The sequence below is a fragment of the Diadema setosum genome, chromosome 18, assembly GCF_964275005.1.
Source record: "Diadema setosum chromosome 18, eeDiaSeto1, whole genome shotgun sequence".
Classification (NCBI taxonomy): Eukaryota; Metazoa; Echinodermata; class Echinoidea; order Diadematoida; family Diadematidae; genus Diadema; species Diadema setosum.
Genome location: NC_092702.1, coordinates 9248504 through 9275141, shown reverse-complemented (window position 1 = coordinate 9275141; position 26638 = coordinate 9248504). Strand labels below are relative to the sequence as shown.

General features: G+C 38.5%; 1 protein-coding gene across 3 annotated transcripts in view; it reads left to right on the top strand.

Annotated features, from left to right (window-relative positions):
- LOC140242031 (glycerol-3-phosphate acyltransferase 1, mitochondrial-like) overlaps positions 1-21613 on the top strand; it is a 71789-nt gene extending 50176 nt beyond the window's left edge. For all 3 annotated transcript variants that reach the window (XM_072321781.1, XM_072321782.1, XM_072321780.1), the window contains exons 8-22: positions 3217-3313; positions 4863-4999; positions 5581-5677; positions 7421-7469; positions 7862-7942; positions 9466-9548; positions 10903-11016; positions 12003-12177; positions 13422-13492; positions 14468-14780; positions 15457-15602; positions 17440-17514; positions 18066-18170; positions 19417-19609; positions 20583-21613. In XM_072321781.1, the coding sequence (XP_072177882.1) occupies positions 3217-3313; positions 4863-4999; positions 5581-5677; positions 7421-7469; positions 7862-7942; positions 9466-9548; positions 10903-11016; positions 12003-12177; positions 13422-13492; positions 14468-14780; positions 15457-15602; positions 17440-17514; positions 18066-18170; positions 19417-19609; positions 20583-20758 (1912 nt within the window). In that variant the 3' untranslated portion in view covers positions 20759-21613. The remainder of the gene's footprint in view (positions 1-3216; positions 3314-4862; positions 5000-5580; positions 5678-7420; positions 7470-7861; positions 7943-9465; positions 9549-10902; positions 11017-12002; positions 12178-13421; positions 13493-14467; positions 14781-15456; positions 15603-17439; positions 17515-18065; positions 18171-19416; positions 19610-20582) is intronic.
- Positions 21614-26638: the final 5025 nt, after the last annotated feature.

Genomic DNA, 26638 nt, shown 5'->3' with positions numbered 1-26638 from the left:
CTTCTATCTCCACACCCCAAAGTACCAGTTGTCATACTGATAGATATCCAATGAAAAGTAGTTGAAGGGCATGATGAGAATTTGCTTTTACAAAAAGTATGATTATTACAGATGGCAGGACATCCATGGGGATCGAGATACAGGGACTGCTTAGTTGTATCAATTGATAAGGGACACAAGTTTGATGTGCTTACACTTTTGATACCAAAACTTTTTGAGTCCTCTTCATTTTGTAAGTCCTGCATCAGCTGCTGCAGATATCCCAGTCATTAGAGTCACCACCACCACCACTAGCAGCAACAAAAGTTACAACAAAATCACCCAGGACTATGCTGCTGTATTACTACCATACCGTGCAGAAACAATCCTTTGTTTCATTCTCAGTAGTTCTGAGTTTCTCAAGCTGTGAGTCTTCTTTGTCTGCTTCTTTTGCTGCTCTTGTTGGATACAGATATTTCCCGTTAAAGGGGCATTCCGGATGATTTTCATAATTTCACATCATGTAGTACATAAATCAACAGGTCCATGTACAGATTCGTGGAATTTATTGTGGTCCTTGAGAAGAGAAACCAATAAATTGAAAATCTTGAACAAATTACACTGAACAGTGCTGATGACATCAGAGCCTCATATATTTCAGAAATGTAACAGTGTAATTGCATTACAATACCGCTTGCTCGACAAGTTCACCTGTGAAAAATCTATGCATGCCGCCTTCTTTTTTTCTGCTTCCTTGAGCCCCAACTCATGCATTCTTATGGTGAGGCTGTCATGTCATCATCCTTGTTCATTGCAATTTGTTATAGATTTTGAAAACATTCTAAATCCTTATCCCAATCACTATAAATTCTGCAACTCTGTATTCAGTTTGATTTATATATAGTTGTTCAAATGTAAAAGTCTGAAAATCATCCGGAGGTCCCCTTTAACCATTTGCTGATAATTTATAAAGAGCGAAAAAAAGAAAGAAAAAAGGAATTACCTGGGAATTTGGCATGGTTTGGTATTGAAAATAAATAGCACTTCCTTTTGTTTAACCCTGAATGAAGTAATTGGCACCCCCCCCCCCCAAAAAAAAAAAAAAATGCCCAACAAATCCTGACTAATGATTTAAGTCTTAACCTTTGGAATCACTTCATGCATGTTCTTCCTAAAGCAGGAAACTGGATATGATCCATTGGTACTAAGACTGCATTTCAATGTGGTGCCAAGTGAGATGTATCGACTTCTTCTATTTTTTCTTCTTTTTTTTTTTTTTTTTTTTTTTTTGGGGGGGGGGAGGAGATTTGATGGGGTGGAATGGGGAGGGGTAGGGTGGACTATTTTGGGTTTGAAGGGAGAAGATACAGCAGGGTTGCAAACCCTGGATGTCTGCAGAATGTGCTGAATTGTAAAGTGTTTTATAGATTTTATCCTACATTGTTATTAAGCTAAGGAAATGTGAAACATGTGGACAATTCTTTTTGCAAGGTAATGTACACACAAGAATGCATCACACTGGATGAGAAGTGCAAACTTCCTGTATTTCCGGACTCCCAGCTGAGTAATTTTGTGACTGCCTTTTATCACTTTAACACAGTTTGGCCGAGTCTGATTTCAGAGTTTTGATTGGATTCACATTCATTTCATGTGTGCAGATGTCCTTGTTGAAGGCTTATATTTATTTTTGTGATAATATGTGTTCACATTTTTTAAACGTAGCAATTTTACAGACTTGAAACAATACTACAAGCATTTGATAGAGCTAGGAAAGAAATGGATTGATAGGCATTTGTGTACTTTCCAGTCTCACAGTCACACTTAGGGGCACATGTGAGTGTATCCTTGTGTGAGTCAGAGAACCGGGTCAACGTTATTGTTCATTTCAAGCCCCAGTACTAACATGACCCGTGGCAGCATAAGATGTTGAGTAAATAAATAGCACATACAGAGATTGGTTGTTATCTTCCTAATGACATTGGTTCAAAGATACAAAGATTGACAATGGGGAGTGATTGGGTACAAGCACGATGACATGCAATGGGGCACAAAGGACTAATGCTATGTTAAAAGAAAATGAGTGGTTACAGAAGATACGTTGTAGCTATTTGCCTGGTAGTCTATTGTTCAATCTATGTGCAGTATAACTTTTACAACTTTTCACTGTGGCAATCTGTTTGAAACTTCTTTGATTTGATTCTTGATTAAGGATCTTGATGGAATTGAGGTGAAGGTGAAGCTAGGTCTACTTGCTTGTGGAAACTTGATATAAAATGTCACAGTGTAAGGTACATTTTGTGTGATCTATATCAGTTTCTGAGATTATGATAGGATACATTACATGAAGCAATCTAGATGTTAAAGTTGATTGAGTAATTCTCTACAGGAGAGGGAAGAGAGAAACAACTGAGCATTGAGAGTTTGCTCTGGAAAATTGTAAGCAAGTCCGAGAATAGTAGCAGTAAGCTGGATGTACTCGTATGAGCACAACAAATGTATCAACGCACTACAACTATTCTTCTACCTTGTTTAGCATTGTTTGGTTTTTTGTTCATAAGGAGTAAAACTTTTCTAGCACAATTAAAATTTGATCAAAAATGGATGAAAAATAGGGAAGTTATGACATTTTTAAGTTTTTGCTAATTCTTCAAGTAACATATCTTGAACAGTAACTACAAATATGCAATTAGCGAAGTGATGATATCTTTCCCTTACATCTTACCATATAGCATGTACATAAAATTGTGAAATTTTCAGTTTTTCATTCAAACACAATTATGCTCCAGTCTCTAATCATGATATATCTGACTGATCATTATTCTGAAGTTATTTAACCAGGAATAACATCATGTTTTACACTGCAATAACAGAAACATGGATTTTTTTTTGATTTTTTTTTTTTGTACAGGATCAATGGAAAATTGGTGGCATCATCAGCTCACTCATTTGCATATTCATAGCAACTGTACAAGAGCTGTTCTGCAAAAATTCGTAAACCTTTACAATTTCCTAACTTCCCTAATTCTTATCAGATTTTGATCAAATTTGAACTGTTGTACTAATTTTACTCTTTCTTATCAAACTAACTCATGATGGACTGAACTTCCTCTCTAAACAAGCAGATGTAACACTTGTGCACTACAGCCTGAGTGAGCATTTCCTCTTGAGTGTCTTTCTGAAAAGATTTGATAGTGATTTTTAAAAGAAGAAAAAATGTTGTTGTTTGCCACTTCTTAGAATCACTGGCTGGCTCCTGCTGAAGCTACTTGGTCTCTTCCTAATGGGAGTTCAGGTCCATGAGGGACAACTTGAAATGGTCCAGAAGGCAGCAGAGGTTAGTTCCTTTCCCCTGGGCACCTTTAAATTCTCAGTGTACCCTGACATTTGCCATGTTATATCTGTGGCATGTGGTTGATTGCCATTGAAACTTGAAACATACACAAGGCACACCCTGTGAAGTGGAACAATGTGCAGTGTCTCGTGGAGGCCTGTCTCATACAATAGGAATTGACAAGATTGTATGATTATGTGGTCCCCATTCATTGACAGTTAAATAGTTCCACAGCATCTGTGCATATGGGTGAAGAAACCATGGGTCTTGCTAGTGTGCTGGGGTTACCAATTGGGGCAAGGTTTAAGGGATAAAGCAGCACTAAGAGCTATTTATTCTGCCAGATGAAAGCTGTAAAACCAAGAAGTGAGTAGCAACTCTGAGAGATTCAAACCCTTGATAATGAAGTATGAAGTCTGCACGTAGTATGTCATCTTGTGCTATGAAGTTTGGTCATGCGGCTCTTATGTTATCCCAGAAGTGATCTTCACTGTGTTTGTATATGATAATCAAATGAGCTTGAGCTGTATTATATGTATGTTACAATAAGTAGGGAATATCTCCACACTACATTGTATATCGTATTAAAGTGCAAGGAAAATGTGCTTCCTATGGAAAGCTTAAATTTAGTCATTTTCAGAATGAGTTGACAAGATAAGTTTTTGTATTTCAATTTTTTATTATTATTTTTTTTTTATTATTATTATTTTTTTTTTTATAAACAGACAAGAACATGGTTGCAGGAAGAAATCTTGTCTGACTGAACCTTATGTGACCATGCATTACAAACCCCCCCCCCCAAAAAAAAAAAAAAACAAAACAAAACAAAACAAAAAAACCAAAAACAAAAAATCAATCAAGGACATGGATTTTAGTGAAGGATAGATTCTGAAAGAGCAGACTATGAGCTCTAAAATGATGTATAACTTCATACAAATGGACTTTTGTAACCTCTATTTGAATAATGGAAAGAAAGTAGCCATTGTTGAAAAGTGTTTACTGATGCTGAGAAAAGAGGCTTTGAAGGTTAGGGTCCATTCAAGTGCCTTAATCTCACTAAACTGTGCTCTGTGTAATGAATGAGACAGAAAACAGTGCTTAAAACTCCATAGCAACTACAATGAATGGAAAATCAGATTAAGCTGGAATCTTTCACTCTCTATGAGCACATTCTATTTGTGACCACTATTAACTTTCAGAGCGGTAGCATCAACCTTACAGAAAGTTTCCAGAGTTGAAAGTGAAAAGTGTGTTTAAAGAAATGAAAAGTGGCCTCTAGTCTAAGACATACCTAACACATTCTTCTACAAAACAGAGTTACAGAAAAGCTGCGAGATTTTAAAAATTACATAGGGGATCAATTGCTCTTTTAGAAAAAAAAAACAAAAAACTAATGACTGACCAGGCTGACCCACTTACCCCATTTTGAATCCTCACACAAAATCAGGCTCTGCAAATTTTTCGTGGTTTAACTTTTGTGATGCACAGTCACATATTTATCTGTTAACATGGACAGTTTGATGAGCTGCTTTACTCTCCATACACGATGCAGAGTGGTGTTCCAGTCATCATTGTCCCGCTTCACCGGAGTCATCTCGACTACATCCTTCTCTCGTTCATCTTCCACCTGACTGGTATCAGGTTACCATTTGTTGCCGCGGGAGACAACCTCAACATCCCAATCTTTGGGTAAGGAGCTGTTGTTGTTGTTTTTCCCCTATGGTCTGTTTGTTGTTTGTTTTTTTTTTTTTGCGTCAACATGCTTGTCAATTCCCTTGTAATTCTGTCATGACTCATCTTGTACGATAGCCAGGTTTGATGATATGAATTAAGGACAATGGTTTCTAGCTAGAACCAAAAGCACTATAAGTCATATAATGCTTTTTGTGAAATCTTTAGAGGTTTTAACAGCTTCTTGTCCTGCAAAATGCAGTAATCATTGTTCATTTTTTGCACTATTGATAATTGTGGTAATTCGTTTTAGTGTGTGAAAATTGTGTGAGCAGACTCCCCACCAAGCATTCTCTCTTGGCATCTCCTAATTGGGGGTTACACCTTCAGGCATTGTGTCCTTTGTGTATGAATATTTGCCAAAGAATCAATAAAATGTTGGAGTTAGCTCAAAAGGGCTTGAAGTCAAGTCAGCTGGCCACACAGGCTCATTGAATCGTGTGCTGATACCCCCAACTGTAGCTCATAAGGAAGTCAGCCAGTATTGATTTTTATAGCTGTCATGTTTTCTCCAATGGGTTACTTTGACCCCTCTTCAGTTGGTGTCTGAGGAGACTTGGGGCATTCTTCATCAAGAGAAAACTTGACAAGGAGATTGGCAAGAAAGATTGGGTTTACAGGTCCACGCTTCACACCGTAAGTTTGAGCTTTCCCCAAAAATTTCAAACTGGATAATCACCGAGGGAATCGATGTCAACCTAATGCACACTCTAACTCACCTGAGTGGAATGCTCAAGTGTCAATTTGAGGCCCAATTTTCACAGTTTCATCTTAAATAGAAAATGCATGGTCAGATTATCGCCAGATTTGAAAAGCATTATTGCTAGGGTGTACAATGTAGAAAATTATATTTGTACAAATAGGCACAATTCCCTACTTGGGGTGCCCAGGGGCCCAAGGCCACATGTGTGTGTGTGTGTGCGAGGGGGTGGGGTGGGGATGGGAGGGGGGGGGGGGTTGGGAGGCAAAGCCCCTAAATGAAGGAATTTTTACAAGTCTACGCAAGAACCAGAAGTGAGTGCTATTAGTAAGTGGATTGGTAATTGCATGGTAACTGCAGAGTAGGATCTGATCATGGCAGTTACGGGGATGGGGGACAAATCGCATAGGACCAAATTTTCACATTTTCTCATTATTATTATTATTTATTCGGCTTTCATTCACAAATTTCATAGTACATATTTCGAAATCAGAACATACACTGGAGTGGTAAGGGTGCACCAGGTTGGGCAGCCCGGGTCTGGAAAGAGCCAACTAAATGACTTGGGCCCTCAGGCCATCCTCCCCAACCCACCTGGTGCACCCAAAACAGTCAGTTTACAAAAAAAAAAAAAAAAAAAAAAAATACAAATTTCATTAACAGGCATATATTTAAACAAAAACAAAAACAAAACAACCGTTTCTTTATAAGTGTCAATTTAGATATGTGTAACTACCAATCTTTCTTATTCCATTCAAATATCAGAGGCCATTTTCTACATAACAAAACTAAGAAAGAATATTAATAATACATTGCACAATGAAAACACATGGTCAAATTGGTCACCAAACTTAGCAGGCATTATCACCAAGGTGACTGACAATATATATTCAGTTCAAGGACTCAAGAGTCCCTTAACTAGAGAATTTAAAAGATCTGGTTTAGAATCATAAATACCCCAAGTAAATACATTTGTCAACCTACTTTCAAGATGTGTAAGGTTATTTAAATGGTAGATCCAGGGGTCAGTCTTTAATGCTCTGATCTTTTTGTTGTCTTTCAAACAAGTTTTGAATACAGTGTACTTGGCAAGTATTTTTACCAGGGTGATACAATATGCAAAAAGATGCCATGCTTCCGTGTAGGCTCTCAAAGCTGCCTCCCACCCCCAAAGTGTGCTTTGTTCTCAGGTAATAATGTGCAAGAATGTGTTGAAGGTGAACTTGTGATACTCTGGTGAGCACAAGACCTCCGGTCTTTTGTTGTATCCCCCCCCCCCCCCCCCCCCCCCCCGTGTAAAAAAACAAACACCATGGTTGTCATTATACAAATAGAGATAAAATATTTTGTACAAGAAAATATTGCCTTGTGCATCCGCTGTATAAGAATGCACAAATGGAACAAACCCTCATGCAAACAAAGAGCATCTAAACCCAAGGGGAGTATTATTCAATGTATTACAGTGCTTTTGTGACTATATTTGTTTTTTCAACGATACCTTGCAAATCTCCAGTGTATAGGTATTCCAATCAAGTGTCTTCAAGGTCAATGCTTTTTCTGTTCCACAAAGTTTTCAACTTAAACATGAATTTGTTTTCTTTTTCTTATTTTCTTTGAAAATATGTAAGATAGAATTGAGATATTTGTTTAATGGTATGTTGATATTCTTCTTTTCACAGTATATGGAGGAAATTCTCAGGAATAATCAGAATATGGAGTTTTTCATCGGTGAGTACAGTGACTTGTGTGGAAGAGATCTGTAGATAGCACCCTATGTACAATTACATGTGTATTTTGATTTCTCTGTGAGATTTTAGTGTGTGTACACCTATCGAATTGAGATAACAGCATACAGTAGCTCTTGGCATTCAAAAGAGTAGGTTTTGTTTAGTCTATTCAAGTGTTTTTGTTCATTAAAGACAAAACATTCAATATCTTCAGATGCTGCATTATCTCCAACTGATTGAGATTTACCTGTGTAGGGCATTTTGTTTTACGCATATGAGGCATAAATATCAAACTGTTTCTTCTTTTTTCTTTTCTTTTTTATTATTGACAAGTGTTGTCATTGAATGATATTCAGCAATATTATGTTCAAATCTTTTTATTGCATTTTCCAGAGGGTGGAAGATCAAGAAGTGGCAAAGCACTTGCTCCAAAGGGAGGTCTCCTCTCCTGTGTTGTGGATGCATACAGGGATGGTATGTGAAGCGAGTGTTCTCCCTCTATAAATATGCAAGCACTTTATGATATTTCTATACAATGTGTCTGTAAACCTTCTTTTTAGGTCAATTTTATGCATCATATGCTGTATGATATTTGAATAAGTGTTCATGAACATTGTTTGTTCATTCAACTGAAAGTATGCTGAATTTGTATCTGCCTAGTAATCTATTAATGTCTATCTTTGATAGGTGATCCACCAAAGTATGGTGATTTCAAATTCAGCCACAGCTTCTCAGTTGTCTCAAATCATAGATTAGGCCCATTTACACTTGCTTGGAAAAAATTTGTGTGCAAGTTACTAAGCAACTACACCCAAATGCCCTTGAAACATCACCAGAAAAATCGCCAGCCGGAGTGCGATTTTTTTTTGAAACATCGCGATGTTTGAGGCGAAGTTTAGCAAGTGTAAACCCAAGCTGCAGAAATATCGCGATTTTTCCTCACGTGACTTTCGGTATCGGATTGCACCGGGCGTTTACACGCTCCCAATCCCTCTGTGGAACATATAGAGAGTACCCGCTGGCCAGAGTACAGGGTGCATGCTGTACAGGTAAACGGCCGATCCTCGGCTCGTGGTCTCTCACCTCCCTGATGAAACTATATTGTATATGAAAACTAGTAACAAACCTGAAGTTCTCCAACCACGTATCATCACCTCATAACGACTTAACAAAATAATGTTCTCCCAGAAATGCATTGATTTTGGGAGTGCCCATACTGTTCTTGGTATACGTTGACTTTGTGGAATACAGGATCGTAACAATTCAGTGTCGGTAAAACAATGGTGAGTTCTTGCTGTCGCCTGATGAGATACCAGTCCTAACTTCAAGTCCTACTTCTCACTTTCGTCACATCGGCGAAATTTCATGATCCTCCTGAATGCTACTTTCATCAACTTTCCCATACTAAGCTGAAGTTTTACACACCTGCTACGTATGTGATCTAATATACAATGTAGCAAGCTATATAGCTTTACCGTAAGTTTACACTCTTGAGAAACACAAATTTATGTGTGCATTGGACTGATAAAAAGCCCTGGCTCTATGTTCCAACCGCAGCTAGCTAGCTGTGAGCAAAATAGACTGCACTGCAGTGAATACGAATAGCCCGCGCTTCCACTCGTCTACCGTGTTGAAGAGAGGTAAATTACACATGTGCACTACCGACCAAAAAATTGCGATGTTTCGTGAAGCTCAAACTTCACATGCTTTTGCGCAAGTGTAAACGCAGAACCAAAATATCCCAATTTTGATATTTAAAAATCGCGCTGTGTAAATGCGGCTATTGAAGGAATTTGATGCCATATTGTCTCTCGTGATATGCCCATTCACTTTTCTAATTTTCTTACTACTGATTTAAACAGGAACCTTATGCATAGGAATCACACACATTGTCCTCAGAGTCGACTCACTGTGCGTAGCTTTTGTTGTTTTAAAGGCCAATTTTGTTCCACCTCATAATTAGAAGATGTTTTTCTCCTTTGATTGATGACTGGCAGATATCATCTCAGATGCCTACATCATCCCCACATCAATCAGCTATGAGAAGATTCTAGACGGTAGCTTCAGTAACGAGCAGATGGTAAGGAGTAGTCTTGTTGATGTCATGACTTTTTAGGACACATGGTTACCGTTTTCTACACAATGAGTATGCTATGGACAGCTAGGGAATATATTTACTGGGTAGTAGATGAACAGAGCTTGAGATGGAGCTTTTGACATTTTGAGATTATTTTCCCCATCTACTACAGTGCACTCCCGTTATAACGAAATGCTCGGGACCGGCAGTTTTCTTTCGTTATAACGAAATTTCGTTATAACCGAACAAATACAATATATAACGAAAACAAGGAACCACGTATATTATGTTTGCTGAATACTCATCATGCACTGCAAAGCTATGTGAAATGTGATGGGATAACTGTATTACAATGATAAACGCAAGTTCCCCTCAGAAACTGTGTGTGACACAAGGAGCGAACACACAGTGGTGTGAAGCGTTCACCCATGCAGAGACGCTATAAATGCTTGTTCCGCTACGTATTTTTGAAAGCAATTCGCATTTCGTTATAACGGAGCACATTTCTTTTGTTTTTCTTTGTCTGTGGTGCTCGGAAAAGACTTCGTTATAACGGAAATTTCGCAGTAACCGTGTTCGTTATAAGCGAATTTTGTACCATAGACTTTAATGGTGATAATTTTGGGACCAGAAGATTTACTTCGTTATAACGAAATTTCGTTATAACCGTGTTCGTTGTAACGGGAGTGCACTGTATACGAGAGAAATTTTTAATTTGATATCAAAAGTGGTCAGGATCTGATTACTGGTAGTGGCCAAAGCTTGATGGCTGGTTGATTGGCAACCAGTGGAATTTATCATGAGATGAGCTATGGGGTAGAACAAACTATTCCCAGGACAAGTAAACCTTGTGATCTATTTAGTTAGCAAAATCTTTTTTTCTTTTTTTTTCTTTTTAAATCCACACAGTGGCTAAATTCTCCTGGCAGCCAAAATACATGATGACCACTTGGCAGCATATCAATTTTAACTGCCTTCTGCAGACTGCCATAATCTGGATATGACCTTTTCTGACCATCCGTAAACAAGTGGTTGTCACAATACAGCACCTTCTTGAGCCAGCTTTTGTGTGAGTGGATCACATGCACACTCTAAACTAATATATATATATATATATATATATATATATATATATATATATATTTTTTTTTTTTTTTTTTTTTTTTTTTTTTTTTTTGTTAACCTACAATCTTTATATTTTACTCTCAACTGTCATTCAGTGGTTGTTTATGGGTGTGCTACTGTCCCATCCTGCTAAAATATGTATATTCCTTCACTCCACCTGCAACTTCTGTTGCCCACATCAAATGTCAACCATAAAAAAATTAAATCACTAGATCCGGTGTGTGTCTTGCAGGGTATGCCCAAGAAGAGGGAGACGTTTTTCCGTGCTGTACAAGGCATCTGGCATGTCTTATCCAATGGCTTTGGAAACGTACGTGTGGACTTTGCCCAGCCATTCTCTCTCAAGGTACAGTGATATATTTTGAATTATCTTGATTTCTTATGTGTTTGTTTGTTGTTGTTTTTTTGGTACGTGGCAGTCTTGGTAAGTGTGGAGTTTAAAACGGATACCAGTTGCCTCACCAAGGCAACTTCTTTAAGTCGACCATAAATTGATAAATCAATAGATTTCCTGCATTTAAACATCATGATTTTTGTAGTAATTACCCGACTTTGCTCAAATTTTTATACAAATTGTAGCTGTCTTGACTTTTTAGCTCACCTGAGCCAAAGGCTCAAGTGAGCTATTGCGATCGCCCTTCGTCCGGCGTCCGGCGTCCGTCGTGCGTAAATTTTTTACATTTTCATCTTCTTCTTGAAAACCCCAAGACCGATTTTCATCAAACTTGGCAGGTAGCATCCCTAGGGGGTTAGGAACTCAATTTGTTAAAATGGGCACCATGCCCCACCCAAATCCCCCCAAATTAAGGAATCTTAAAAAATTTGGGCCCTTATTGTACATTTTCATCTTCTACTTGAGAATGCCTGGTCAAATTTTAGTAGAGCTGTGAATAATTTAGATTAGTGACTGCGTGAAAGGTGAACTTGCGATACTCAGGTGAGCGCTAGACCCGCGGGTCTCTTGTTTATGATAACATGAACATTGATTTGATAACTCTTAAGAATTCATTTGATTTTGTGGCATCTTTTTGTTATTACAATGTAAGTTTTTGCTCCGTAGTCTTGAGGCTTTTTGTATTAGTTTGGTGAGTTTTTTTTTTTAATACAAATGGATTGTGTTGGGATTTCTGCATGCATGGTAGGAAAAAAAAAATCTTTATACTCTTTCCATTGGCAAGGTGTGAGACTTTTCTGCAACAATTTTTAAAACGTGTTTGAAGGGAGTGATTGGAGAAATAGGTGTTACCCCATTATATAACATGCCTTGTTTCCCAGCCCCCCCCCTCCATTGTTCATACACTACTGCATTATCTTCCTTGTTGACTAATATAGGAGTACCTGAGTGCTTCTCCAATGCCCACGGCACTCAACAGTGACCTCTCAACGGTCACTCCAAAGAGGCCCAAACTGCAGAAGGCCGTCAGTGACCACTCCATCTACGGGATGGACGTGGTCATTGAGGATCAGCGACAACTCATCAGGGGTCTCGGAGAACACATCGTCTATGGTGAGTGACTTGGTTGACCTTTGTGCCACCTTTCATACAGTATTCGTGCTTTGTCTTGAATGGGTTTGTGTTGTGTCTTGGATGGGTTTTTGCTTTGTCTGTCTTCCCCTTATTGTGCATTGTCATAGTGATACGAACATTTTGGTTTTTGAACTAGTTTTCTTTGATATAGCATAATTGAGTGAACTGAACAGATATTTTTTTGTTGTTTGATATATATCAAACAAACATTATGTGAGGATGTTGAATATTGAGTGTTAAGTTAACAGTTGTACCCAGTGGATTTCTTTGCTGTGATGCTTTACTTTTTCTTCTTCTTTTTTGTGTGTATGAATTTTGCATATTTTTCTTCTTGTATTCTTCTATAATCACAGTGGTCTATAGAACAATGGAAGCTAAACAATGAAAAGTTATATTTATACAAGCTCCCGCCACATTGTGCTTTGTATTGCATTACAAACCACAAGCACACCGTGGCATAATTGTGGCACAATGAGCGTTCAAGTATTTGTGACGTTAATGAAGCAAAGGTGTAGAAGTTCAGATGAGATCTATCTTAAAGGACAAGTCCACCTTCATAAACATAATGACTGAGAAAATTTAGCAATATCAGTAAAACATATCAGTGAAAAAAAGATAATAAAAAAAATCATAACTATTGAACAGATTTTCCAATTTTCCTTAAACTTTCACTGATGTGTTCTACTGATATTGCTGCATTCTCTCAATCCTTAAGCATGTGAAGGTGGACTTGTCCTTTAACATGACCCAGGGAATAGTCCTGACCTTCATAAAACAAAATGGTGTTTATATTTCTCTTTAACTTGGTTTGTCTTCAACAAAAAGTATATTGTGACTGTGCTTCACTGATACTGAAACAGATGCACAAGGAACTTGATTACATACCCCTTTACTGCTTACTTGTTTGGGTTGACAATTTGTGTGGACTGAATGGTTGTGCCTATACAAAAGTTTGTAGATTTCAAATCATTCACAGTTGGTATCCAATTTTGTAAATTTCTTGATGTATTGATATGTGGCACTTAACTCTACCTACACTTGCTTGGTCACAGTCTAAGTCTTTGTAGATGAATGTGAAACGAGCATGAGTTTTCTCCCTGCAAATCCATCTGTACTCCTTCGCACACTGAAGTTTACCATTTTTTATTGCATAAAATGTGTGGTATGGAGAAGTCTAAAATTGTCTAATTTTTTGTAAACAATGGTTACCTCCTCCATCTCAGATTCTGTGAAGATTAACACAGTGATGAGCACAAATCTGGTGGCTTTTCTCTTGCTGACAAAATTCAGACAGGTAAGATATTTGTAATCATTGTTCCCTAACTAGGCCGGGCTATTTAGGTAGATGATAGAGCGGGGGGGGGGGGGTCTCCCAGGCCCCCTCCAGATCTCGGCCGTCGACGGCGGGATCGCGACGAAAATTGGCAAACACATTGCCTATGATGTAATTTAACGTACCATGAAGTGAGTTTTTTTGAAAGAAATTATCATTTATGGTAAATTATGCTAATTTATTCATAATGCATGATATCAGACAATTTGGTATAAATCACTAAATAAAACTTCAAACAGGCACATTTTTTGTGTAAATATTCTTTTTAGTGTCCTTGGCAAATGTATGAGAAAAAAATTGTGCCATCAGAAAAAAAAAAATTCTTAAGTATTTTATTGTTTTTTGATTTCTTATGTATTTCTTTGTTTTTTCGACTTTATATTTTTCATTGTGTTTTCGATGAAATTTGTCCCCGACATTGTTCCGAACAAGAAAATGTGTTATTAATTGATTTTAATCAATAAAACCCCAAAATAACCACGCTTTTATGAAATTTGCCTGTAAGCACAGTTTGCATTGAAATTGTACACGAATTCACGTTTTTGAGCAATTTTTGGTCTGGCATGCACATACATATTTATGCGCAACTTTGGATACGCACGCCCGGGCATCGCAAATTTGGTGTCAAAACGGGAGACTCGAACGAAAAAAGTCGCGCCGATAGCTTTTCACAATAGCGATACATCGCGCTGAACGTTGGGGGGAGGCCTCGCAATCTCCCAATCAGAGGACCCAAGTTCAATTCCTGCCCAGTGCTTATGTCTTTGGACAAGATGTTTTTACCCACAATGTCCCTCTCAACCCAGGTGTATAAATGGGTACTTGTCAATGCTAGGGTAATGATAAAGGCATTGCCCTCTGGTAGAGCAGTGGCAACACTGAAGAGGCTACCCTGGATAAAGAAGACCTACTTTTATATATATTGTTTTTAATCAGGGTGTGGAGATGGCTCAACTTGTCGAAGCAGTGGACAATCTGAAGCGTGATGTGATGCTCCGCGGCCGTGACGTGGGCTTCACGGGCGAGACAGCCGATGTGATCAAGCACACTGTAGCCCTTCTTGGGCCCGACCTGGTGGCCAGGCACCGGGCCCGTGTCCAGCCAGACATCGTGCCCCCAACGGCGGCCCGTCCAGAGGCTGAAGTGGTCAGGGAGATGATAGTGCCCAACACCGGCCTACCTCACGTCTTTGAGCTCTCGTACTATGGTGCGGGGCTGGTGTCTGTATTTCTCATGGAATCTATTGTGGGTGAGTTTAAAATGGTGAAGGCAGTAATGACGATACATGTGTGATAGCTTGCACAAAGTCTAGATACATATGTATGCAACTGAATAGATTTTGAATTCAGAGTCCAAATAGATACTGTTGTGAGAGATCAAGATGTTTATGTCCTTGTCCACCTTGATATCACTGTCCAAATCCAGCAAAATGCCTACACAAAAGTCCAATGTCTAAGCCCAAGTCTAGGCTAACTCTTATGTCAGAGTCTAAACTAATATTGACAGTAAAGAAAGCAGTAGATACATGTACATATGTCCATGTCAACATAGATGACTGATGTCTATGTCCAGGTAGATATCAATGTCCCAAGTCTAGACAGAGTTTACTGATGTGCAAACCCAGATGAATGCCCAATATTTTGCTAGTAATGATTTTGAAAGGAGACTAGAGAACTTGTGTTAGACATTAATTTTATTCCTTCTTGGTTTGCATGTTTTTCATAAACTTTTGTGACTGGCTGTTATGATCCAATACCTGAAGGTAGGTTATATTCTGTTGATGCCTACCCCCCCCCCATACTCGCGTCAGGTGATATTGATTAATTCATATCTCAAACAAGGCAAAATGACCAGATAACTGTGTAGATAATAATTCATGATTTCATAGCATGAGATATTTTTGCTCTCCACAAATTCCCAAACAGCTTCAGCTCTGCTGGCTCTGTGCAACGAGGATCTCCTCGTGATTGACAATGCGAGGAAGAGAACCATCATTCTCTCGCGGGATCGGCTCGCGCGCAAGGCGGAGGAGCTGTGCGACATGCTGCAGTTTGAATTCACCTTTGTGCCGGTGAGATGCACTGTGTAGCTGAATGTAACCAAACTATGTCACATGTAGTAATGTCTCTAACTAAGTTTCTTTAACATCACATGGTGAAACTGAGTCTATACAAAATATATCTATATAAAATTATTTGCTTCAGAATGGTCTCATATTCAAGTAATGTGCAGTTTAATCGCCCATGTTACCTGGAAACATTAAACTGCACATTACTTGAATATGAGACCATTCTGAAGCAAATAATTTTCACACAACAATAGATACATAATGTACTCTTAACCCTAACTTACCTGGGCTATTTAGCGAGCTTGAATTCCTGGGGGGGGGGGGGGGGGGGCATTATGGCCCCCCTTCAGATCTCGGCCGTTGATCGCGCGATCGCCGCAAAATTTTGCATGAACATAAGGCCGGATGTAATCTACAAGACTGTTAAGTTAAATTTTCAAAAAATTTGCATTTTCTATTTCAAATCAATTAATTATGCAAATATATGCAAAAAAAAATAATTTTCGTCTGTAATTGGCTTATGAAAGCTTATGGAATGCTGATTTTTGGTGTAAATATTCCTAGTGACATTTCGAACATTTGTGCATAACAAAAATTTCAGTATCAAAATTAATTTCTTATGTTTGTTATTGTTTCATCAATTCTTTATGTGTTTCTTTGTTTTTTCGAACTTTTGTTTTTGTTGTTTTTTCAGTAGAATTTGTCAGACACATTTTTTGAAGCATGATTATACTAAAATAAACTGATTTCAGCCATTGAAATTAAAAATATGAATCTTTATATGAATTAATTGAAAAAACACAATTTGTATTGACTTTGTACACAAAATCATGTTTTTGAGCAATTTTGGGGTTGACGAAAGTTTTTTGAAGGGGCGTGGCTTCGGAACGGTATGCCTGGGTGCCACAAATTTGGTCTCAAAAGTTGCGCGAGACTTGAAATTAAAAAGTCAGCGAACGGCGCGGTCAAAAAATTTTGCGCACTGGAATGGTCGCGGAATTCATCGAGGGGGCGCCATTATGGCCCCCCCCCCCCCCCCACAGGTAAGTTAGGGTTAAATGAATCCCACAAGGATTGGAACAATCACCCCCCAGTATTCCCACTGATTCCCACTGATCAGTTACTCGCCATCCCCTTTAAAGATATGGGTAGGCAACCTGTGATGTGAAAAGATGAAGGGAGAGTCAACATCATGAATCTATTATGCAGTATGGATATGAAGAAAATACAAAGTGAAATAAAACAAGCTGAAAGGGAAAAACAACACAGAACTGATAGGGATGGAATGGAGACACCTGAAAATGAGACAGAGCACAATGTAAACAAACAATTCATGAAATTGGAAAACATGGATATACAAGTCAAAACAAAGGTCTACATGTTGAACTACTTGCATATAACTGTTTTAAACAGTTGTAAAAGATTGTGTTGAGTTAGACATGTGGAGAGCTAGACAAAGGGGTTGCAAATGTGCTGTGAAAAGTAGTAGTTGGGAAATCAAAGCTAGTGATATGCGATAAAATGTTGAGGAATATCTATTTCATCCATACATTACTTTGTCATATTTTAAGGGAGTATAGTGCATGAAGACAGCAAAAGTAGTTGTACTCTGTCATAGCAACATATGTCTGGACTTCTTCATTTGTCAGTGCTGGAGGGGAACTATTTACACTAATGTGAAATGAGATGAAGGTACAGGCTCCACCCCGGCCCTCTCCAGCCCCAGTTTCCTTCAAAAACTTGCAAATAGCCAGACTAACTTCACAAAGAGCGGCTTCTCAAAATGGTGATATGCATTCAGTGTACGTTTTGTGTGATGTTTTTTACCTCTTGTCTACAGCCCTGTGGGAACATCAGCCATGCTATCTCAGAAGCAATTGACCAGCTGGTGCTGAGTGAAGTTGTCATACCTCAGGTGAGGGGAACTCGCTATCTCTAGAGCTGCTGTATGAGGAAGATTGGTTTTGGCTTGTTGCCCTGTGACTGACTGTGTTGATGCCCAGTCTTCCGGGGTGATGCAATGTGCTAAGATGATTTTGTTTGCCCAGTAATTAAATTCTTCGTCATAGAGAGAAAATTGTTTGGTCTCATAGCTGTCTGGCAAAATATTGCAGTCGTGATCTGATGCCCTTCAGGATTTCAAAGAAACATACATCACAGTCTTATTTAACACTGGAAATCATTGTCTCCTCAGTTTTGTTTTTTTTTTTTTTACTCAGAAGTATGAAGAAATGGGAAATAAATCCCATAACCAAACAGTTTTATGTTTCTGAAAACATACAGAATCTAAGAAAAATGTTAACCAGTAATCGGAAATTGCATTTGATGGACTGGTACTGTCGTGTGGCCAATTTCTAGATTTTCAGGTCAGGTGTACAGTAGTGCCCATGTGCATATATGCCAATGGTTTAGGTTTATGCAGCTTGCTTGTAAACTTACTTCATACTTCATCCTATTGTCCAAAAGGAGACTGCAGCACCAAAGAAATTGTCGCATGGAGTGAGAAAAATGGCAAATTGGGACAGTGATGACAGTGATGAAGAGCCCTCCATAGTTGACCTGAAGATTGAGGTGAGCCTTCAAGATTTTCAGTAAGTTCTTTTTTTTTGGGGGGGGGGGGGGGGGGGGGGGGAGGTAGTGACATTTCTCCTTAATTGATTTACGTTTACTTCAGAAAGACGGGTATTATTTTTGTAGCGATTTTCTTCCCATAGACTAGACAGTCTGTTTCGATGCCATGCTGTCTTGTTTGGAATGACATTATCTGACCCTAATATTTTCTTTTTAGGTTTTTTTTTTCTCTTGATTTTTATGTACTGCTATCAATGTTCTAGACAGTCAAAACCTATTTCCTGAGTGTAGTCAGTGTGCAGTCTTTGAGATTGAATAAAGAGTATGAAAGCTCAATATAAAGTTTATAAAAAAGTGATGGGAAGAAAATTGGCAAAATTTCACTCTTCTCTCATGATCAGACAGAGCTTGAGTTCAGTTTTAAGACAAAATTAAAAGTGTTGTATCTGATGTTTTAATTGTTGTGTTATTCAGATATGATTTTACTAGTCCCATATACCCATATATATGATGATGCCCTGCAGTAGTCATGGTTTCTCAGTAAATTTTGTGATTTGGGTAATATTATGTTGAAATGATTGCAAACGTAGACATCAGTGAAATCAACAATTCAAAGCAAACTTCAACCCATCATTGTCATGATTATTTTTGTGTAAGTTTTGTTTGTATGTTTGCTTCTTCAACAATACTGCTGTTGTCTTCCTAAAGCTTCGTTCACACCATGTTCCCGGCGACCCCGGCAGCCCCGTTTCAGGCCACCATGGACAAAACGGGATGGACTTGAAACAACGCCTTGGGATGGGATAGGCAAACATGACAGGCCATATTTGCGGTTGATGCCATGTCAGATTTTTAGACTGTCGAAAAATTTGCCACAGCAGTCCCTGTGCTAATGAGGAATCTTATTTCCAGCGATAAAATGGGGTGAACATAACAAAATGGGGCGGCACGTAATAGGCCGTAATAAAACTTGGAGGCTGTCCGTAGCGGGACGCAACTGAAAATATTGATAGTTTAGCCTTACCAGACGCCGTGAGAACAGCGTCTGATAGCTATTATGTTCACCGGGGCGAGGACTGAATGGAAGAAGACTAGAATGCGAAGGGGGGAAAAACAGGAGAATGTCTCATCTACCCAGGGCGCACTATGTTTGGGGCAAATGGGGCTACCGTGGTCGCCAGGAACATGGTGTAAACGCAGCTTAACTAGCATGTTTGATATGTCTTTCTGCTGTTGCTGTTGCTAGGTGAACACAAGCCAGGAATCACTGTGCAGACTGTACTTCCTTCAGAGTATCCTAGCTCCTTACATTGAGGGCTATTGGCTCTCCGCCTGTAACCTCATTCGCCTCCTGGACTGTGACGTCCCTGAGGCTCATTTCTCCCAGGTGGTCAACGCTTACTCCAAGGACCGTGTCGCCAAGGGCCTCGCCATCTATGGTCTGTTTCTAAAAATTTTTTTTTTTTCTGTCTTTGCCTTGAGATTCAGGCTGAATGAGTGTTCTAGGTGTAGTCTCTATATCAAACCCTCTATATCTTTTCCTTTGTTTACACAAAATGGCACAGCCATCTGGAGTCACTTTTATATTTTACTCTTTAAAAGCAATCTTTGCTCTGCTACCTGTACTATCACACCTACTACTTCTATTTTTCCTACCACTAATAATCCTACTACATATATGTACTACAACTGCACTATGGCTACTGCTGTTACAGTTTATGCTTCTTCTACTATTTCTACCACATATACTTTTACTGCATCTGTGACTAAATTACAACAACTACTACTACCATCTACTGCTACTCTACTGCTCTAACTCCTATTTCTACTACTGGTACTACTTCCTACTACTTCTGCTACTACTCCTGGGGAGACCTTCCCTCTCTACCCCACCTTCTTTGCTTAGAACTTGATCCCTTTATCAGACTAGCAGTTTTGATCCATTAGTACATTATTTCCTCTTTAAAAGTTGAACTGATGTGAGGAACACTGCTTATTGCAACTGATTGACAAATTGCCTACATCAAATGAATAAGCACTGAATTGACTGGTGTTTTAGTAGTAGCCATGACAAAAGAAATCATGGGTATACATACTAGAGCAGGATTCCAACCTACAACCTCCTGATCACCGGAGAAGCGTTTTATCCTCTAGACCAGCTTCACCCACCAGCCAGTGCTTGTTTTGATCATTATGGCATGCAGCGGGGACTGCGTAATTATTAAAATTGATGAAATTCTTGCTTCAAGTTGTTTTTATTGCAAGTGATTGACAAATTTCCCCACATCAACGTAAATAGGCACTAAATTGATCAGTGTGTTATTAGTAGCCATGACAGTTGTCATTTCACAAAAATCTATAGCTTTTCAATTGCAAGATTGTAATTGTCCTGTGTTCTTCCCCCACCACCAGCGGAGAGCTGTGCAATGGACACCCTACGCAACTCGTGGCGGCTGTTCAACCACTGGAAGGCGATAGACTGCTACCTCGATGCTGACAAGGTGCGCATGGTGCATCTCAACGAACCCTTCAGGAGCGAGGAGAAACTTGGTGTCTTCATCGACAGAATAGAGGCCTTCCGGATGTGAAGATGTGATGAGAGAGATAGAGTGTAAGAGAGAGATAAAGACAGTGAGAGATGGAGGGCACCCTGTCACATTTACAAAGGTTCCTTTTAGTGCAAAGACAACACTGTACAGTCACTCTATGAAGAGAAGAGAGAGAAAAGGGATTGTTTATTTTACATACTTGCCTCATTTCTACCAGAGCCTTATCTTTGTCAGACACAGATTCTACTGTATTGATATATTTGGTTTTGATTGAATGTGAGAGAGAGAGAGAGAGAGAGAGAGAGAGAGAGTGTGTGTGTGTGTGTGTGTGTGTGTGTGACTGACTTTTATTTCTCTGCCTAACATGGGTTGAAAGTTACTTAAACATTGTTGTATATACTGACGAGATATATGCTAAGATCGACATTGAAGTTGACAAGACCTACTTAACTTTGTAGCGTCAGGGCTTGTTCTCGTACAGAAGCAAACGCCAGGCCATTTGTAATGTAGTGGGTGTCAGCATACCGGTATGTCTCAATTGGTTGGAATCAAATTGAGTATTCTGCTATTAAGGGTACTCAACTTTGTGCACACCTTACCATGACAGGGTTGTTTGTGACATCAAAAAAACTTGTTGGAGGCTTGCAGGACATAGCAACAAGGAGATGCATACAAATTGGATTCTGGGTACTAACATTTGTTGGATGGGAACAAGTGAATTAACAAGTATTTTATTAGGTAATCGAGGGGGAGGAGGGTTAATATGTGGCAATTTGAATACATTAGAAAATGGGCCCATTAAAATATTGTACAATACATGATGGTGACTGTAAGATAAAGCATGATTTTTTAGTTACATTGTTGACATGGGTCACAGTATGCAATGTAAGTTTCCCTCAAAAAAAAAAATAAAAAAATAAAGCTGCACAAAATGAGATATGGTTAATTTTTTCTCTGAAAGAAGATAATTTTTGTGTCAGTGGTAGTAAGGTGGAGGGATAGGATGGTGAGAGTTTATTGAATACTAGTTTGTAAAGATGTTATACATCTAGTGCCATTGTGGCATTGCTGCAAGTCATTGTTCTGATAAAGAGATTGTATGGAAAGCTGCATGATTGTTAGTCTAGGTTTGGTTGTAAAGGTTGTTTTGCTCTGTGTGTAGAGATGCCCAGTCTCTGCAACAAAAATGGATGGATGCGCTATTTTTTATTTATTTATTTTTTTGTTTGCTTGCTTGTTTTTAAGATTTCAATTATTTGCCACAGGGAGATACAGCATTGCTAAATTTCTAATTCTGCATGTCATAAGATGCGATTCTTGTGAGGCTACAGTAACTTTGTAATGCGCGTATATTGTGTGTGCATATGTGTGTGTTGGTGTTTACGTGTGTCCGTTCACATGTGTATGTTATTCTCCATGACTTTACATGTGGCAATTGGTATGGAGATATTTGTTTCTGTTCTAGCCATGATTTGATAGAAAGATAATTTATGAAGTATTGCACGTGATCATTACAAGGAACATGTGCAGAATAGTATGTGACTCTTTGTATGTGGGCCGTGTTATAGGAAAATAGAGCAAGTTGTTGTCTGTTAGTGTCTTTACTGGTGTTGCCAGATGAGCAGAACATTTGCGACACCTTGCATTAGTATTCAGCTCTTTTTCTTGGAGTGGATAAAGCTATTTCCATATATTTTGCAGTGCCCGGTGTGTACAGATGTGTGTGTGTGAGACATGATCAGAACTGTGGGCATTGTTTTGGAAATCATTGATGCAGGGTATATAAAGTAGATGGTGCCGTCATTCCGCAGTGCACTTATTGTGAGGAACTGCAGTGAGCAGTGATTTAATGTATCCGCAACCCTAGAGAAAGAAGCTCTCAGAGAGAGAGGTCAACTTTAAATCCTTTTGGGATGACTGATATCTATTGTTCATTAACCTGTTTCACCTCAAAAGTATTGGCAAACTTTTTGTAGCATCAACAATTTTCAAATATTTGAGTGTTAATTGTGGCAATTTCCCTTGGGTCCTGTCCATTTAGGGATACAAATGGGGGAAAAAAAAGAAAAGTAGGGAAGAGTTTGTTGCATTCACCTTAAGATAGATGTGAAATTTCTATTAATCCAGATGACTCCTTCACTGAAAATATAGTCCCAAGCATGTTTAAATGTGTGCTGTTACTTTTATACCCTGGCAATACATGAAGACAGTGTAGACTTACAAAAGAGATTGACATCATGATTTTGTGGTTAGGCAAATAGAAAAGAGATGCAGCCTCTTCATACAGCTCTTGTAGGGATCCACCAAGCCTGGGGTATCATCAGGTCTTACATTCACTGATTTGTTGCAATGGTATTTTCTTAAAACACACCATGCACACAGTCATTCCCTCATGGTCTGCTGCAGTCAGAATGCCATGATGGGGTGAATATGCCAAACTAGGGAAGTGCTGTAACACCAGAAACATTTGCAAAGTGGAGCTGACAGCCTTTTTCACGGCTTGAAACTTTTACGAATTGCCACTGGCATTCAGTGCATTGTGTAGAAAAAAACTCTCGCGTCATTTTACTTTTTGTGAATCTTGGCTCCTTGTGAACAATGTCTGGTTTTACAGTATTTTTTGTATGTCCAATGGATATTAGTTCGTTGAGGGTTTCCTAAAGACCTTTTCATTCTGCACTTTGCATTTAATACTCGTGTAAAGAGGCCAGTCTGATACATAAGCATCATAAACGCAATGAAACAATATACTGCCATGTAGTCTTGTCCTTAGCTGTTTTGTCATTTGTTTGTTTGTTTGTGTTTTTTTTTAGTCTTTTAAAATGTTTGTACTTTTTACATGCCAAAGGTACAAAATGTTAATTGTTGTGTATGTTTAAAGAGATGCAAGTGAATGTTTAATTCATTTCTATCCACTTAGTATAGCGATCAAAACTGAAGCAGACATAGATTTATATGCAAAGTGGACTCCATGAACCAAAATCTACTGAAGGAAACTTTTATATCTAGGGGAGATTTGGTAAGAATCTGATTTATTTTATATCAGCAGGATGTGACAAAGGGAAGTGTTTTCATGGACTGTGTGCTTTCAGCTCTTTTTAAGCCGACATGTGAAATATGCAATTCTTTGCAGATTTCACTCTGATATTTGGTTGGTTTAACCCTAAAAAGACTGGGGGGGGGGGCTTTTTTGGCCCCCCCTCGACATTTTTCACGATAAATCTGTAACGTAAAAATCTTGCGCGGCGACGGTTTTATGACTTTTTTCTATTAAGTCTTGCGCAACTTTTGGGACCAAATTCGTGATGCCTGGGTATGCAGTTCTGAAGTTAGGCAATATTTTGTAAGTGCATGTCAGACCCAAAATTGCTCAAAAACGTGATTTCATGTACAAATCCAATGCAAATTCTGTTTCTGACCAAAATTCATAAATGTATCATTATTTTTACTTTTACTGATCAAAATCAATTCATTTCATGTTGTTTATGATCGGAATAGTGTCGCCAATGATTTCCATCTAAAAAGAAAACAATAAAAAAAACAAAAAAGTCAAAAACAATGATATGCATAAGAAATTTGAAAAACAATAAAATACTTTTAAAAATTTGATACCGCCATTTTTTTGATGTACATTCAATAAGAATCCTACTAAGAGTACCTAGACCAAAGATTAGCAGTTTTCGACCTTTAATTACAGATTTACAGCCATTTGTTTTTATTTCATGCATAAATTAGCATAATTAATTTATGAAAAATAAATTTGAATAATTGTGAGATAATTACCTATTCAGTTTTGTAGATTACCTTGTGGGTGACGCATGTGCCAATTTCCCTTGCGACCACGTGGTCAACAGCCAAGATCTTGGGGGGCCCAATGAGCCCCCCACCCCTCCAGTCCTTCCTGTGAGGCATCAAAGTAACCCAGTCTTTTTAGGGTTAACCATTAAATTGAGTCTGATGCTGGCAAGTCCAAAAAGAGCCATATTCAGCCACCGTTATGTCATCATAAAATGTAAATGTGTGTGTGTGTGTGTGTGTGTGTGTGTGTGTGTGTGTTATCATGAATTTAGACAAATAACACCACCCACGGCCTTGAGCATGCATGCTGCCAAATGATTCTGCTCAATATCCTATTGGTGATTGTAAGAGTTGAATTTTGGTTGAAAACTTACACAAGGAGATGAATTTATCTCTTATTGAGCCAGAATATCAGCCGAGGTGATTTATGTGAAAATTAGAGGTGGATGCCACATGATTTTAGTCTGTAAAATATTATGTTTTGAGGGGAAAATCTTAAGATTTGGTCGTACATGTATTTTGTGTCCAAATTGTCATGTCTTAGAAAACTAACTGCAAATGCTCTTTCAGCAGGGACAGATTTTGACGTGTTCTTTACGTGGTTTTCATATTTGGCAGTTGATGGCTTGAAAGTTAAAAATCCTGACTAGACATTTAGATCTCATGTCACTCTACTGCCAAAGTAGTGGTATGACATAATACAATAGTACCAAGCTGTTTTGATTCAAGATGAGCTGTGCACAATGTAACCAAGTGTGTGTAAAATTCAGTGAGGACAGAAATCCCAACTGAATTCGAAGAAGCGTTCTACGATCTTGTGATCGTGCATGAGAAGTTTCTCGTGCTATATTTTTTTGAGAGAAAATGTTGATCTGAAATTACACTAGAGTGGTCTTCAATGGAAATGGTGTCATTGTTTCTTCATTTTGTGTTTGTGTGTTGTATGCATAAAAGAGTAAAACTTGTTATACATAATTTGGTTTCATGTGCTGCATAGGAATAGAGCTCCTTTTGATTTTACTGGGAGGCTATCAAGGATTATGTGTTTGGGAGGCACAAATACAACATTCTACTGAAAATTTCTTAGATCTTGGTTTAGAAATCAATCCATGCACTTGCTTGATTAGAGTTTTAAGGAAGGCTTTAAGAAGGGTATACATAAAGTTTGAATGTGCTTGTTGTTTGTGTGGTAATTCATTATCCATTAGGAGGGATTTTGTCATACCCATTGAGGCCTGTGTGTTTGTGATGTGGGTTTGTTTTTGTGAATCTTTTGCGTGTAATTGTGTGTACGCCCTTCTGTCCTTGCCATTTTTTAAACTGAATTAAATTCAAATATTTGTCATTTTCCAACATAACACAAATTAATTAAGTATGCAAATGAGATGGCAATGCAGTGAAATTGGGTGACAATTATTATTCTTTTAATACAAATATGCGGGCCATAACAATGTAAGGTGAGTTTTCAGGGAAACACTAACAGTCAGACAGTGGTGCGTGTATTGTGTGGGTCTGTCTTAAGGAATACATTTACACTTGTAATAAGCCCACAACTCTCGGAAACATTCAGGACGGGACATGGGACAATGAAACATGCGACATAGACATTGACAACAATAGACACAAAAAGACACAAATAAGAGAAAGAAGACATCATAAAGAAACAAAGGACAATGCGTAGAGAGAGAGAGAAAAGTGAGAATACTAGGTAGGGAGAGAAATCAGACAGATCTGAAATTTCGCTATAACTTCCTGAGTAGCATTATGTATTTACAATATGCATAAAGTGGAAATGCTTACACTTTGTGAAGTAATGGCATCTTGGGGCTGTAAGAGAGAAGATGTGAATTTGCTCTTAAAAGAATGAAGTGCCCAAGTAATTGTCAAGAGGGTTCCAGAAGTGGAGACGAGTAAGAATATCAATCTACATTCATTCATGTAGGGTGTGTTTTGTTTTTCTCATGTAATAGTATTATTGCTTTGTTCATATTTTTCATCTAAGGGACCCTCTGTAAAACAGCGCTGTTATGATAACAGCGCTGAATAGAGTCATTCCTCCGTTAAAGTATCCATCTGTATGCAACAGTGGCGGATCCAGAGGGGGGCGCAACCGGCGCACGC